The sequence below is a fragment of the Coloeus monedula genome (assembly GCF_965178545.1).
Source record: "Coloeus monedula genome assembly, chromosome: 5".
NCBI lineage: Eukaryota > Metazoa > Chordata > Aves > Passeriformes > Corvidae > Coloeus > Coloeus monedula.
In genome coordinates, this window is record NC_138785.1 from 29,156,266 (window position 1) to 29,171,574 (window position 15,309).

Below are 15,309 nucleotides of genomic sequence, written 5' to 3' on the forward strand. Positions count from 1 at the left end.
ATTCGCTGACTATGCCAGCAACTCCAAAATATCGGCGAAGTACCTATTCCTCTGCCTTTAAAATGTGGAATAGACTGGGATGTGGGTATGACTAAATGACCCACGGAATTTCTAGCGTTTAAAAATATTTCCATGTGATGTCCTCCAAAAGTCCTGATTAACACAGATACTTACATGACGGGCTTTATGGAAGTGCCATTATTTTTGGACCAGGATCATAGGTAATAGATCAAATCTGCACATATTTCATGTGTTACTCATTAATCGACCAGAACACTATTACTCAAACAACTCTAAGCTAGAAAGTTATCAACTGAGAAAAGCTGTATAGAATAATTTTTTGGCATAACATGATTTGGTTGGTACATATAGGGCACAATTAATGGTTAATACAATAAGAAATACATTAAATAGACTGTCCTTATTGCATTAATGTTTGCATTGTGATGCAATTTTCACTGTATTAGCTTAATCACTGGCTCCACAGCTACATCTCCACATGTATAATGATCCCTTGAAAATCTATTATGACTTCAAAGGTAGCATGCATTGAAAAGACAACTGGGCATCTTCTTCTCAAATATGATGAATTTTAAATAAACCGGAGTAACAGTAATCAAAGTATTGATGAATTGAAATTTCCAAGGAAAACACAGAAAATAGTCTCTTTCCCACAGGAATGATCAGAGTATTTCCACCATAAAATTCTTCTTCCATGCAAATAGTATAAAAGAATTAATAAATGACAGCTGTACAAACTAAAGGAGAGAAGGCATATTTTCTGGTGGACAAAATTATATATGACACCTCGGCAAAATTTTGTATTTGGGACAAAAAAGATTTCCCCACAGCCGTGCCTGAACACAGAAGAAAGAGCATCTGAGCCTCTGCATGCCTCAGGAGTTCACCCTGCCAAAGAATCTGTTCCAGAATCCAGCCCTGGATAATCAGATTCATTAAAAAAAATATTTAAGAAAATTTAAAAGCCCACAAATGTAACAGGCCAAGAAGAAGTCCTGAACCTGCAGTGCACATTTTTTTCCATTTCTGATCACAAGTCAACCTCCTTTTCTCGAGGCTGTGGCATTGGCAGCCAACAGAAACCATCTTTTAACTTGACAGGAACTTTCACCAAAAGACAGTAAAGACACTAATGCTGGTTCAACTCTTCCCCTTGTGGAGAGGCACCATTTCAGGGTTTTCCCTCCCAGATGTAGATACTTAAGAGAGCTCAACATCCTCTGCAGACAGCCGTTATGAGGTGCAGAGGAGCAGGTCCCATCCTCTCTGCCCCTCCTGAGAGGACAGACTCTCTTACACCAGCTCCTGTAAATACAGGGTTCTTCTAAGCAGGGAATGCCATGAATTTCTGAAGCCTGAAGATCTCCTGCCTCACCATGTGGGTTGAGGAAGCAAAGGACAGATATGTCAAGTGCAGCGTGATGATGTGCCTGATGTTTCCAAAGTCAAGGGATGAAGCCAATAAAAGGAAGAGCTCTCTGCAAAGATATCGATCCCCTGACTTGTTTCTGGTAACCATTGCAGAGACAGGGGCTGACAGTAATTAAAAAGACTTACACACTGGGCTGGTTTCGAACTCGAATCTTCGGCTGAAGCCCCCGTAGCCGGCAGCTGTCCGGGCTCGGATCTGGAAGACGTACGCTGAGCCTGGCTTCAAGCCATCTGCCGTAATCGTTGTCTCTTTGGACTTGATGATGGTGTAGCTCGTCTCCTGGTCCTTTTCCCAACAAAAACCACAAAGTTCAAACACACAAAGACTAGCTCTCAGAGAAGACAGACTCTTAAAAACCCCCAGAGTGACATTACAAAAGATGACTGAAGTATGCATTTTTGAGGATTTCTTCCTCAAAAACCCCCTCTCTGAAGGTCCTTTCTGCAATAAAAAATGTGAGACCTGATTTTCTCTTTTATAATCAGTGATTCTAGGAGGCATGCCACTGGCATCTGCAGTAGAAGCAGCTCTCCACTGCTCGGGATGTACATGGCCTGGAGCAGTGGAAAGGTTCATCATGCAAAGATCAATCCCAAGGCACAGGGAAGATAAAACAAGTCCCATTGCCTTAAAAAGGGATTTTGATTTACACCAAAACGGCTTTCCAGTAATGTAAGTAGGCCTAAAAGAGAATAATATATTATACATTGTACAACTTTATGTTTGCATTTCTAGAACAACGAATTAGACCTTGGGAACGGAATAATAAACCAAAACTCCAGGAAAATACCTAATTTTTGCACTCTGAAGCAATGAACTTGAAGAAAAATTGCTGAAATAAATCTTCATCTACATCAGTTTCTAATGTGAAACAGTTCCAGATCTTTGATTAAAATTTCGTTGAAATGCTAAGTAATTACTCTTAGAATTATTTACTGTAACACATAATCTAGACAAGAGCTCATAAATCAAGGTCTACAAATTTGGAAACTGCTTTTTTTTCACCATATTGATACATGAAGATTTTTTGCCTTTTCTTTTATACCCCTGTTATACCTTTTTACAACTTCTGTATTCTTAGTGCTTTTTACCTACATTCTTGGACTTGTTTGTCAAGCTGAGAGACTTAAACATTTTAGAAGCTTCGTAGGTAGAGATCAGTGTGCCCCAAACCCCAAGGTCCTCTCCAGAACACATTCTGTAAACCAAGATAGAACCATCCAGGGGAAGGCTCCTGGGGAGGGGGGCTCACTTGAGCCTCTCATTGGGGAATCTTTGATAGATATGCTAATTAGTAAGACCTATAATGTTATACCAGATCTTTTGGGGTGTGCATTTTGTGGGGTGCATTTTGGTGCATTTGACCTGGACGTGTGCACCTAAGGATCCTTAAAATAAATACCAAGGTAAAATCCCTTTTTCCCTTCTAACTGTGTTTGACTCTTGATTTTAAGACCAGGAAAAGGCATCAATATCCACTCAGATCCAAATTGTTATGAGTTAAACCAGTGGTTTTAGTAGTTCCTTACCAAGATTTCTGGATAGCTCTTAGAATCTGAGCTCATTTTTCTTTTTTCTTTTTAATTTAATGGCCAGCTTCCCATAGACAGCAATATGCCTGGCTAAGGTGCTGGGAATTTCTGAATGTAAGATTACAAAATTTCTCAATTGAAGCCTGTTTTGGAGAAATGTGTACAGAGACACACACACACACAAACACACACACACATATGTGCCTTTTTTTCCTTATTAAGGAGTGATCCTCTTACAGGAATGCAATCTGACAAAACTCAGTTTTCCCAAACATCTAATATAAGTCATTCCTGCCCCTTGAAAATGAATGCTGTGAATTTACCCTTATGAAGGGCTGAAAAGTGAGAGAATATAAATTATAAAATATAGTAGCAACAAACGAAAAGGATTAAGAGCAATATCCCAAACCTATCTCAACAACTGGTTAAAAAGCAGTAAGTGAATATTAGGTCACATCTTTCCTTGTATGTCAGCCAATTAACTTTCCAATTCACTGTTGGCTTCTGCAAACACTTGGACTCTTGGGCTTTTCTACGGAAAACACTGAGCTTCACTATCAGCCTGAAGAAAATAAATCAAGATAGCCTTATCTTGGACTGGCTGGAGCTACCTCTCCACAAAGGAACTATTGGCTGAAGGTATTTGAGACTAGTTCTAGGCTATAAACGCAACATTTTAAGTCCCCTCTCCTGCCAATTTGTTTGAAAACAAACTAAGGAAAATGAAGGAATATATGAATTTTTTTACTTTAATTATTTGCTTTACATTTTTTTGGTCTCTAAAAGCTATTCTTCCCAAGCCACTCCATGGTAAGGATTCAATGTACCCCAACAGTCATTCAAACAAGTTAATAAAATAATTAGTACTGGATTATTTCCAGCAACAAAATATCCTGATTCTTGCTGTGTACTTTAATCTTCTTGAAAACATCAGCCCTGTTTAAGTCACTCACATATGTAGTGATATTTCACAAGCTCCCTCATCTGCAAAAATAATGTTGATTTTATTTTGATGGAGAAGATTTAAGAAATTCTTTCCCCTGTTTGAATGGACTGCTTGAGCAGGTCCTTTCCATGGTCAGAGAAAGAAGAGAGAAGGAGTAAGGATCTAGTCCTGGTCCATGTTTAGTGATTTCACCTGGGTCACAGACAGAACTAATGGAATATCTTCCTTAAAATAGAAATTCAATCCCCCTAAAGAAGTGAATTGTGACTCAATTTCATTATTTTCCTCTTGTTTTCATGTAGAAAGCCTGGACGTTTTGGAGGAAAAAAGAACACCTTACAATTCCAGCTAAGGCAAAAAAATTGCTATTTAGTCAAATCCTGAAAGCCTGATTTTTGGGATTCTAAGATTTCCAGAGATTTAAGGCCATATCACTCAAAATACACTACCTTGATAAAGTGCATTTGTAACAATTTCATTTAAATGACATTAATTTTGCAGGAAGAGAACAAGTCACCACTTGAAATGAAGACTAGGAGAGGCAAGTTTCGTGGGGAGACTGCTTCCCTTTAAATAGAGAGCAAGAGCTGGAAAACCCAGGCAAGTTTTTAAGCCAGGATGCCCTTCTTCATATCAGAGCACATACAATCTCTCCAAAACCCCCTTCTCCTCTCCTTTCACAGCGGATGGAAAATCAAGTGAGAAACTGAAATACCAAAGGCAAGGGATTGCCTGATGTTTCTGGGAGGAGACAGATGCTCAGTCCACAGCCCCTTCTATTTTTAACAAATGAGCAGGCTCTATCTTAATGTGGTAAGGCCAAAGAGGAATCTGACATGCAGATTTAATGTATTTGTTCAAAAGAAGTGGCACACTAATGGAAAACAACAGCCTCATTTCAAGTCTTCCTAATCATTTACTGCAAAATCAATCTGACATTGATTTATGCATAAAATCTCTCAATTCCCTTCCATGACTCAAATAATTATGACTAAAAGAAGAAAACAATAAAGAGAAGGTACTTGGGAAGCTCAGCAATCAGTCCATCACACCTTTTCAAAATATTTGATTTCGTATTCCAGGATGATGCCGTTGGGTCGATCTGGCTCCTGCCAGGAAAGGGAGATGCTATTTTTAGTGATCTTCCCTTTTTTCACACTACTGACTGGAGAAGGTGCTGCAAGACAGGAGAAAAACAGAACAGATGAAAACCATTGTTAGTAGATGGTCTGCCTCAGCCAAAGTCAAACTCATCAGAGCATCCGCAAACACAAGGCAATCCTTAGCTACTGCAAATCAGTGGGGTCTGTTTTCGCCTTGGTGGTATTTGCCCATTTTTAACAACTCGACTTGCACAGATTTTCAGTAGCATGGCCACCAAGCAAAGTAATAACATGAACTACTATCACAGCTTACACATCAACCCCATCTTTTCAAACACTTTTCAAACACATCAACCGCACATCTTCTCTTTTCATATGTGCCAGGGGCCTACGTTATCAGAATTACATACTGATTATGTTTTGCTTTCTTTTGCCTGCTTTCAAGGCATATATTTTTCAGAAGACCTTAGGTTACATGGGCTCCTTAACTATTTTTGGATTTTAAGTAGTTTAAGCCTAGGCATCTTTCAGCCCCCCCCCCCAGAAGCAAGGAATATTACAACCCTTATAATTCAATTGCTCTCGATAAATATCACTGGGGTGTTACAGCTCACATAGTGATGCTAATTCCTTGCAAATGGCAAAAGATTTTAATGGCAATCACAGTTCGGAAGTTCGCAGTGTGCTTGGGGAAGCCACAGCACGAGAGCAGCTATACCAGCTCTGCTCATTATTTCAAGATGCAGCCCTGAAAGGTTATCTGCCCTTTGCAGCAGACGTGCATCAGAAACAGGCTTGATCCTTTGTATTCAGTCCGATGTCTGCAGAGACTTTTTAAGTTGTGGTTGCTGCCACCCCTGCCAGCTCTCTAGCAAAAGTTGCTATGGGCAATGCAACCCTAACACCCCAGGTATTTCATGCCAGTGATTAGGAAACAACACAGAGTGAAAAGAAAAGGGGACGGGAGAAATTCATAGTCTCCCATTTGCAGGGCCAAGAGCAGCTTCTCCAGAGATAAAAGAGGCCACGCCTGGGTGAGGGACTTTAAATCACCCTCCACACAGGCCAGCTCCTGCAAGGACGACAGGGGGCCTGAGGAGACCCATGACAAAGACTTTTGTGGCCATATGGGCAATGGAGTGCAAAGAGCAGCAGCAAATAACCACATTTTATCTTGCAAAATGTATTTGGAACTATAAAAAAACTTCTTCTATACGCAGGACTAGCTAATTATCTTAACACTACAAAAAACCCAACCCATTAAGTAAAATAAAGACAACAAAAAAATTTTTCCCTGGTCTGATTTTAAGCCAAAAAGTAAGGGAAGAGCTCCAGACAATTATTCTTGGACTGAAGGCTAGCAGCAAGACTTCTCTGTTATAGCAAGTTCCCACATCTCAGTCTTGCTTTAGCCCTAGTTTTTTACACTCCTGTTTACTTTCCCCACTTGGCTCTTGAAGGATCCTGAAAGGTGTTGGCTATTTCCATGCTGTTTTCTGCTGGAGAGCTGGCATCAAGCTGCACAGTGTTTGCTTTTTAACTGTGCGTCCACCACTGTGCTCACAACTGCTCCACTGAGCGAGTAAAAACCACCTTGATTTGAATGATGATCATATTATTTATGCAGGCACTGCATGGTGATCACCAACAATTTTTCATCTGCTAAAGTCACCTTACCCTCTCTGACTGATGTCCTCTACGAGTTTTTGGGCTATGTGTAGGCAACTAACAACCTCAATACAAACTGTTAATCTGGCAAAGGAATTTCCATTAATCAACCCAGGTGCCTAAATATGCGCTGTGCATGCACGTGCACAACAAGCTGAGTTGTGCCTATGAGATGCATGATCCCTGCACATGTGTGTGGTCAGTGAAAATAAGAGTGAGTAGTGAGCACCATTCAAATAGAATGAAGGCCCCTTCTAATGCAAGGTTTTCAGGGGCACTGGGAAACACTGTGTGGTGATGGTGCCAAGTAAAATGAGATTTTACAATCCTTGTCAAATAGATGATACCGATCGCTTGTTGCGAGCCACTCAGATGCTACATGTACAGGGAGGAGCCACCAAAGTGCTCAGAAAAAGGGACCTATGCCCTCTGGGACTGATCTCCAGTGCCCCCAAATCCCTCCAAGCTGGCAGCAGAGCTCTGGCAGGATAGAGAACATCGGTGCTGAGCATTAAACTGTTTTAAACTCCTATTAGCAAAAGCAAACCTGAGAAGAGCAGTGGGGGAAGGCCTCAGCCCTCCCTGGTATTGAATGCCTCTCGGGAAGGTGAAAACTATGCAATTCCCAGTATCAAAATCGCCTGATCAAATAATGGATTTTTCATCTTCTTTACTGAGGTTTCCTGAAGTGTTTATAAGACTGAAGCTCACAAGCACTTTACAGCCAAGAAAACAATGCAAGTGCTCCCAAACTCTGCTGCAAAATCTTTCCCTAGGAGGTTCAGGGCAGTTCAGCTCTCCTTTACGTGCACCTGCACAGTACAACACAAAATGCACCACCAACCACTCAAATACACCCATCAAACTTCCTCCACCCCTAAACCAGAGCATTCTCTTTAAAAAGCATGTGCAAAAAGCTTGGCTAGTGAGCAGCTTCATGGACTTAAATCTCTGGGTGTGCAAGTCTTTAACATGTTCAATTGTGGCTCACAGAATGCTCTGCTCTACCGGGAAATGGAAGGAAGATAAGAAAATGAGTACCCAACTCTCAAAGTAAATTACAAGAGGAGTAACTGTATCCTCTTTGAATCTCCTTCAAAAGAAGTGTTAAAGTGTAACCATGAGATAAAGGCCAATTAAGTAAATTCAATAAATCCCAGTGGTGCTGGCATGATACAGCAACTACTCTGCATCCTCAATGCCCAGAGATTATGATACTCTGAAGTGAAGGAAGGAAGGTATAAGTATTTTAGAGTTTTCTTTGTCAAACAAAATGTAATCCAATCCAGGCAAGTGGACAAAGCCTGTAATCATTCCATCTTAAAAGCCTGCAACCGAATACTGTGCTATATGATCTCAGAAGAATAAAAGGATTGCTTAAGACTTGCTTTTCAAAGGTCACTGCTTCTGCAAGGGCAGAATCCTCTTAATAGAAAGAAGTCAAGCCACAGAACCCTTCCGTTTGGAGTACAACATGTAAAAAAATAAATTCACTTAAGAGTCAAGATGTATAAAACTCTAATATCTCATGTTTCTTATGTAAGCAGACAGAAGTCTTGTTCAAATCCCTGCCTTGACACAACAAAAGGTGGATGTACATTGTGAATTGTTCATGTTCTGCACATATGCATTAATTTCTCAGCCACACAGTCAAGATCAAAGAGGGATATTACATCATTTATGTTTATGTTTGCCATTTATGAAAACAGCCATGCATGTGATGAAAGCAAACAGAAGATGTAACAAGGTGTGAAATTGCCAATGTACATTTTTGCTTTCCTGAGACCAAAAATTAATCAGGAGGCAAAGAAAAGCATAGAAAACTGATTCTTCTTTTTTTTTTTTTTCCTCCTGTTTCTAACCATTTCTTAAGAAGAATAAGGGGACATACCAAATAAATAAAGTTTCTGCAGAAGATGCATCATTAGTCACATTTGAATAACTACAGGAGGTTATTTCACAAAGAACAGACATTTTAGGACATTGCTCCTCTGCAACCTTTGATAATGACATTAGCACTGAATTAGCCATCTATGCACCAAAGGCCATATTTACAACATACTGTGCTGTGTCCCACTAATATCTAACATACAATAATGCTTAGTGGAATAAATGCTAATTATATTTTAAGAGAAACTAATGTTATCAGGTGAACAACCACTGTACCAAGACAAAACAAATAACCCAGTTTCTACTTTTCACGGTCTATCTAATGCTCTCTCCTGGAAAATTACTTTGGCCTTGGTATTTTTCACTCTGGCAGAAACAACAGCTAATAGCTCCCCAACTCACTTGGTCCCAAAGCCATAACCTTTACCTGTTATCATATAACCAAACAGTTATGTTATAATTATGCACTTAATAAAACCAGGTATAATTGAAGAAAATAAAACCTGTATTAGAAGAGTAACCACAAGACAAGTAACTCCGGTTTCACTTCAAAAGCCTGATATATTGTAATTTTTCACTCAGTTTCTAATTTCTTTTTCTCAGGTCTTTGGTGACTTCAGTGTTTGAAGCCAAGACTTGCCTTATTCACCAAGTCACACTAAAGGCACTGTGGAATTGCAGGCAGCCTCAAGCAGGAGGTTAACTTAATAAAATAGAGATATGTTAGTTAAAATAGAAACACTGTTTGGGGTAGGGAAAAAAGAAGCTTTCACTGTATTATCTCTTTGCATTTCTATATAGGAACTTTCAGAGAAGCTTAACACCCAGTGGCTCCCTTAAGGGTACTTTTACTGTGAATATCACACCTGGGTCAGAATTCAGGATTTAAGTCAAGTTATGACTTTTGAGCTGCAATTTTTCATATCCCAAAGTGTACTCAAGTTTGTCTGATAATGGGTTTCAAAACTCTTTGTCCCTTGAGAACAAATAGTTGCAAACCATGCCTGGCTAGTTAGGTAAACAGGCTGGGCCCCAAGTTTGCAGGTGTTTGCAAATGTTTCTGAAAATAGTCCAGGGAATTAAAGGTCCATGTCCTAAGTAGCATTAAATGCCATTTCTATTCTATCTGAGATCTTTTGTGGGATTTCAACCATGCACAGGCCCTAAATAATGTAAGGAGGTAAATTTTAGCCCCAGGATTAGATTAAATGCAAACACCTTGCCAAGTAGGACCCAAATACTGAAACATCATTCATACATGGAGATCATCTTCTTTTGAACGATCTTCATGGTATCTCTTGTGTAGGTGGGGAATTCATGTTAGTTCTTTTCACACATCAAATATCAAAATGAGAACACAATCTTCAAATTGCTTTGGCAATGAATATATAATATTCCTTCACATCTTGTACATCCCAAGATGAACCCCTGAGGTGCCAGGTCTTAGATCTCTTTGCAGTCTCTGTTACCCAACACCATTTTGAATGCCTCTGAAACCTGAGGTGCCCTGATCTGTACCTTGAAACAAAACAGGTCAAACAAGAGAGAGGAACCCAACCAAAGCACTAAGTGGCCCTGACAGAAGGCAGGCCCCCATTTTTGTAACACGAATCCATGGCTAACCCAAGCAACCAGATGTATCTCATTTGAAAAGGGGTGATTTTTCAGGTGGCTCCCATCCTGGTCCCTAAAAGATTCTACACAGCTCCTTAAGCTCAACACCAGGACACGACAGCCAAGCTGGTCATGGCCAAGGTGCTCCCAAGACCTTGCTGCCTCCCAGCTGGACAGAAGGTTGGGTTCGTGAAAAGTGAAACCCAAATTGATGCCTAATTGCGTTGAAGAGCCTGTTCTTTCTTTGACAAAGCTTTCCTTAGATAACTTCTCTCTAGGCTTGGACCTAAGATACTAGAAAACTACCTTTGCTAAAGGCAAAGAGAGCAGTATGGACGCTGTGGTTTTGTGGACTCTACTAACCCAGTGCTCTTAATTACCAGCACTCCCACTAAAGAGAAGTGCTCTTGTGTTGGTAGACACAAACCAGAAAAAAACCCCCTTCAATTCATATTCACATTAGAGAAATAACAGAAGTAATCTGCATGCAATTTGCATTAGCACAGGGATGATGGTTCATCTCTTACTTCTGATCTCTGTAATAGCTCAGGAGATTTGCCTGGCTATGCACAAATGAGGTCTAAGGCCTCCAGATTTACCGTGCCCCACTGTTCTTGCAGTAATTCCAGTGTGTTTAGGGGAAGGAGAGGGTGTGCACACTAAATTCACATTAATTCAAGGCTTTCTTTTCTCTGAGTATATCCTAGAGGAGCTTGCAAGAGAAGCAGCAAAGAGACAAAACAGAGGAAACCAAGAATCTTGTTCTGCAGCAACAAGCTAACATCAACTGGCCCACCCATAAGGACCTTCTGCTTCTTATGGTAAATCTTTAGATGAATGCTCAATGATATTTAGCTACTCCTATACAATGGTAACAAAAGAACAAATAACAACAAATGCCTTGCTGCATGTGAAAAATCACTGCTGAAATCCTCCCTGCAATAATTTGTGTTATAAAAATGTATCTATATTAAATAAATAAATAAATCTATATTTTAAAAAATATTATCTATAATAAATATAATATAAATAAATAGAAATGTATCTATATTAAAAATCCTTTTTTATTTAGACCAAGTACTGATTATTGACGTATAAATTATGAAAATAAATGCATAGCTTTAAATGTTTGTATGCAATCTTTTCCTCTTAATCAAAATACGTTGTTAATGGTGAGACAGCAGGACTCAACACATACTCCTTGAAGGACAGTGGATGCAACCAACGAAAGCTTTGCCATTCACAAAATATTCTGCCTTAACAAAATATTGCTAAGATTAACTATCTTTGAGGAGGCAACTCAGGAGAGCATCGCAACATCTCACCTCTGGCACTCCTTTCTCTATGCCCTCTTGCTGACTGCATGAGTTTCCAAAATTTACTGCTTATGCCACAAAACAAGAAAATATTTTCTAAAAAAATCTACCATATGGAAGTTACTTTGTGTCAGGGCTATCATATATTAAAACTGTAAGAGGATTACAAGGAGAGCCTAAAGGCACCACAAAATCTAGGCACTAAACTACACAGCCTTTGGGGTAAGACTGGCCTTGTCATTCCTCATATGCACACCACCCCATACAGAACAGAGCCAGAATATTTAATGGAACCTATCAGATATCACCACAATCTCCAAGAAACACATAACCTTTGGCAAGGCTCTTAAAAGAACACGGTTTCAAAAAATAAATTGGATTCTTGCCATTTGCCTTCTGTTTACAGAGTTGCACAGACATGCTCTCGGCTCCTGCCAATCACGGATGAGAGACATGCACTCTTAAATAATGGAAGCTGCCTGCAGATTCACAAAACTTGCAGGCACCAGGCCTGAGGAAAACATGACCAGATATCACAAGAGAAAATTGTATAATATTGAGCACACTCGTCTCAGGGTAGGGCAAGTATTAGCTCCAGCTTGTTCATCAACAAACACATTCAATGCTTTATGAGGAATATTGGTGTACAACAGTTTTAAGGAATTTTAAGGACTCTGTATAATGAAGGCTGCAAAGGGCGCCATGATCTGTAACATCAATCAAGGTAATTCTTTTCTCCTGAAACCTGAAGGCTTGCCAACACTCACCTGTATTTTGCAGAGTACAAAGTCCCCTTCATACAGCTACAGGGTGTTTAGAAAAAAAAAAAATTTAAAAATTGGCCTGGCAAGACTGGCCCTGACCACAGCTTATTGTTTGGGAAACTTTTTTTCAATTGCCAGGCCTAACATATGTTCATTTGTGTTTACAGCAGCATCAGCTCCGTGTCCCACACAGGCAGTTCCTATTGAGCTGCAACTCATCGTGATCCTGAGAGGGGAGAGGGAGACATTAGGGCATCACAGGTTGCCTGAGCTCAAGAAAGAGAGGCCTTCCTGATGTCCCTAGCAGGTACTTGCACTCAAGGCCAATGATGTATCTGAGGCAAATATTTGTTGGAGCAGGGATGAGAGGCATGAAGAAACATCTTCCTATAGGGTGCAGATCCACAGGGAAAAGGTACCTGATTTTGTTTTTCTAGAGCCTCTGGAAATCAAGATAGGAAGTTTTTCTGAAATCTGGGAAACAGCTGGTGGTTAAGACCAGAGCCAGATTTCTTCACACCACAAAAAACCTGTAACTTTCCTTTATTCCATTAGTGGTTTAGTTGTGAAGCCTAAGAATAAACACTATTGACTTAGAAGACGCTCATAAATTCACTCCTAGCAAGGTGATAAGGACTCCAGCTCTGATCCATCACAGCATTTTTGGAAAATGCTTAATTTTAAGTCCATGAGCGCTACCACCGCTGTCAGCATTTTGCTGGATCATAGCCACAGGGCTCAGCATTTTGCTGTAGAATTCTCATTACTGAGTACATTTATCAGACTAGCTTCCACCACACTTACCAAGGAGTGCCTTTCCTATCTTTAGTAACCTAATATCTGATTTGCATTTAAGCAAAAACTTCCTTTTAAAAACCACATGCCATTAAGAACAAAACAAAGCCAAACCACAGCTACTGGACAAAATGTAAAATGTGCATTCCTGCTTCCACCATTTCACATGTTTAATTCCTAAATGGGCTCCTTTCTTCATACAAAACTGGCTGCATCCTTTTTCCAGTTGTTATCAAACTCTAAACCCGGCAAATTCATGGACCATTTTTAAACTGTGTGGGAAATTTCCTTCTCTGCCAAGCCTGCCACTCTGTATGATACAGCAATCAGTCTTGCTGATGAATTCTAACATTAAAGCCAAATTACTGAACACTCTAGTGAAGTCAGGGGCAGCAAATTAATTCCTTATGTTTCCACTTGAAGAACAGCTACTGAACAGGCACATCAGGTCAGAGGGAAGAACAGGCAAAGTCCTTAACTCCCACTGTAGCTTGCTTTGGGTTTCCTGTGGTATTTGGTTCCTCCAAATACCACCACTGTTCTTATCCCTCTCATTCAGAAATGGGAGAAAAGCATGAGCCCACCACTTGTCACAGAACCCTGAGCTGGTCACAGCTTTACAGAACCACAATCCAGACCCTTTCCGTAAGTGAGTTCCACAATGAAGACTGGAAGGCTGGAAAAAAAAATCTTAAAAACAAATAAAAATATATCAAACAGGTAATACTAGATCAAACCCCTAGATTAGTAAAACCTCAAAACTGCTAGAGCTGAAATAGAAAGGTTTATGTACCTGTGATTATATGAATCCCTTGGTTTTAGACTGACAGTGGCTTTTCTGGATCAGAGCAAATGCTACCCAGGCTCCCACTGTTTTTAAGGGAAATGGCAGACTAATAGAGAGAAAATTGAACAGATCTCATCCTTGCTGCCAACTCAGATATCCTGCCCAGTCTTTTGGCACTTAAGTATGACCACTGCCACTGTTAGCCCTAAAATCTCAGGTTCCAAGCATTGAGGTGAAGCTAACTACGAAAGTCAGCACAAATCAAAGTTTTGCTTGGGAAAACACCTCTTGATACTATCAAGGTAAATTTGTGTACCTTCAGCCTCCTAAAGGGTAACCTTTGCCATGTGAAACATGGGAGGATACAATGCCCCTTTGGAAGGAGCTAAGAAGATGCAGCTTCACAGAATCATAAAACGGTCTGAGTTGGAAAAGACCTTAAAGGTCATTCAGTTCCAAACCTGATGCCATGGGCAGGGACACCTTCCACTAGACCAGGTTACCCAGAGCCTCATCCAGCCTGGCCTTGAACATTTCCAGGAAGGTCACAGCCACAACTTCTCTGGGCAGCCTGTGCCAGCAACTCAACACCCTCATCGTAAAAAGTTTTTTCCTTATATCTAGTCTGAATCTACCCTCTTGTAGTCTAAAGCCATTACCCCTTGTCCTATCCTTACAGGCCCTTGTAAAAGTCCTTCTCCAGCTTTCTTGTAGGCCCTGGAGAGTGCTGTAAGGTCTTCCCAGAGGTCTTCTCTTGCTGGCTCTGACATCAAATAGTAGGAATGTGATGAACTGAATTTCTTCTCCCCTTCAAGTCAGAGGAATGTGACCTCCCTGCACACCCCCCCACCACGCCCCGCCCACTCATCAGCCACTCTTGTATAAACTGTGGGCTTGTGGTGGGTCTTGGCAATGCTCCGGAGTGTCCCTGCCTCAGCAACCCGCCCCCCCCCCCCATATGTCTTGATGCCCTGCTCTGCCACGGAATGCACCTTCTCTGGGCTGTTTGCTTCGGCAAGTCGTCAACCCATGGCTTCCCAGTAGGTTGAAGTGATTGATCAGGTCCCTGGGGAGAAGGAGGAAGCACTTGAGGGAGCTCCATACCGTGCCACATTTTGAATGCCAGGAAAAACACTTTTTTAGGGATTTCAGTGCATTTTTAGGGAATCCAAGAGGGAATTGGAGAAAACCCACAAGTTAAGAAAGCTCCTAACAGAGACTGTTCTGTCCTGGGGAAAAGGAGACTAAAAGAGAACATGAGTCTCCAAATAAGTAAAAGGATGCTGTCTCTGGAGCAAGACAAGCACAGTATGAAAATTTAGGAACAGCTTTCTAAGGACAAAAATAATGAATCACTGGAAAAAAAATCACCCAGTGAACCTGTGGCATCTGTGTGTGTGGAGGTTTTAAAGCAGATTAGATGAGCACATCCTGAGATCCT

At 40.6% G+C, this 15,309-nt stretch overlaps 1 protein-coding gene across 4 annotated transcripts in view; it reads right to left on the reverse strand.

Moving 5' to 3' along the window:
* EPHA5 (EPH receptor A5) overlaps positions 1-15,309 on the reverse strand; it is a gene marked incomplete at its 5' end in the record, with an annotated part of 193,057 nt that overhangs the window by 45,012 nt on the left and 132,736 nt on the right. For all 4 annotated transcript variants that reach the window (XM_082281210.1, XM_082281209.1, XM_082281212.1 and 1 more), the window contains 2 exons: positions 1,579-1,738; positions 4,984-5,108. In XM_082281210.1, coding sequence (XP_082137336.1) covers positions 1,579-1,738; positions 4,984-5,108 — 285 coding nt within the window. The remainder of the gene's footprint in view (positions 1-1,578; positions 1,739-4,983; positions 5,109-15,309) is intronic.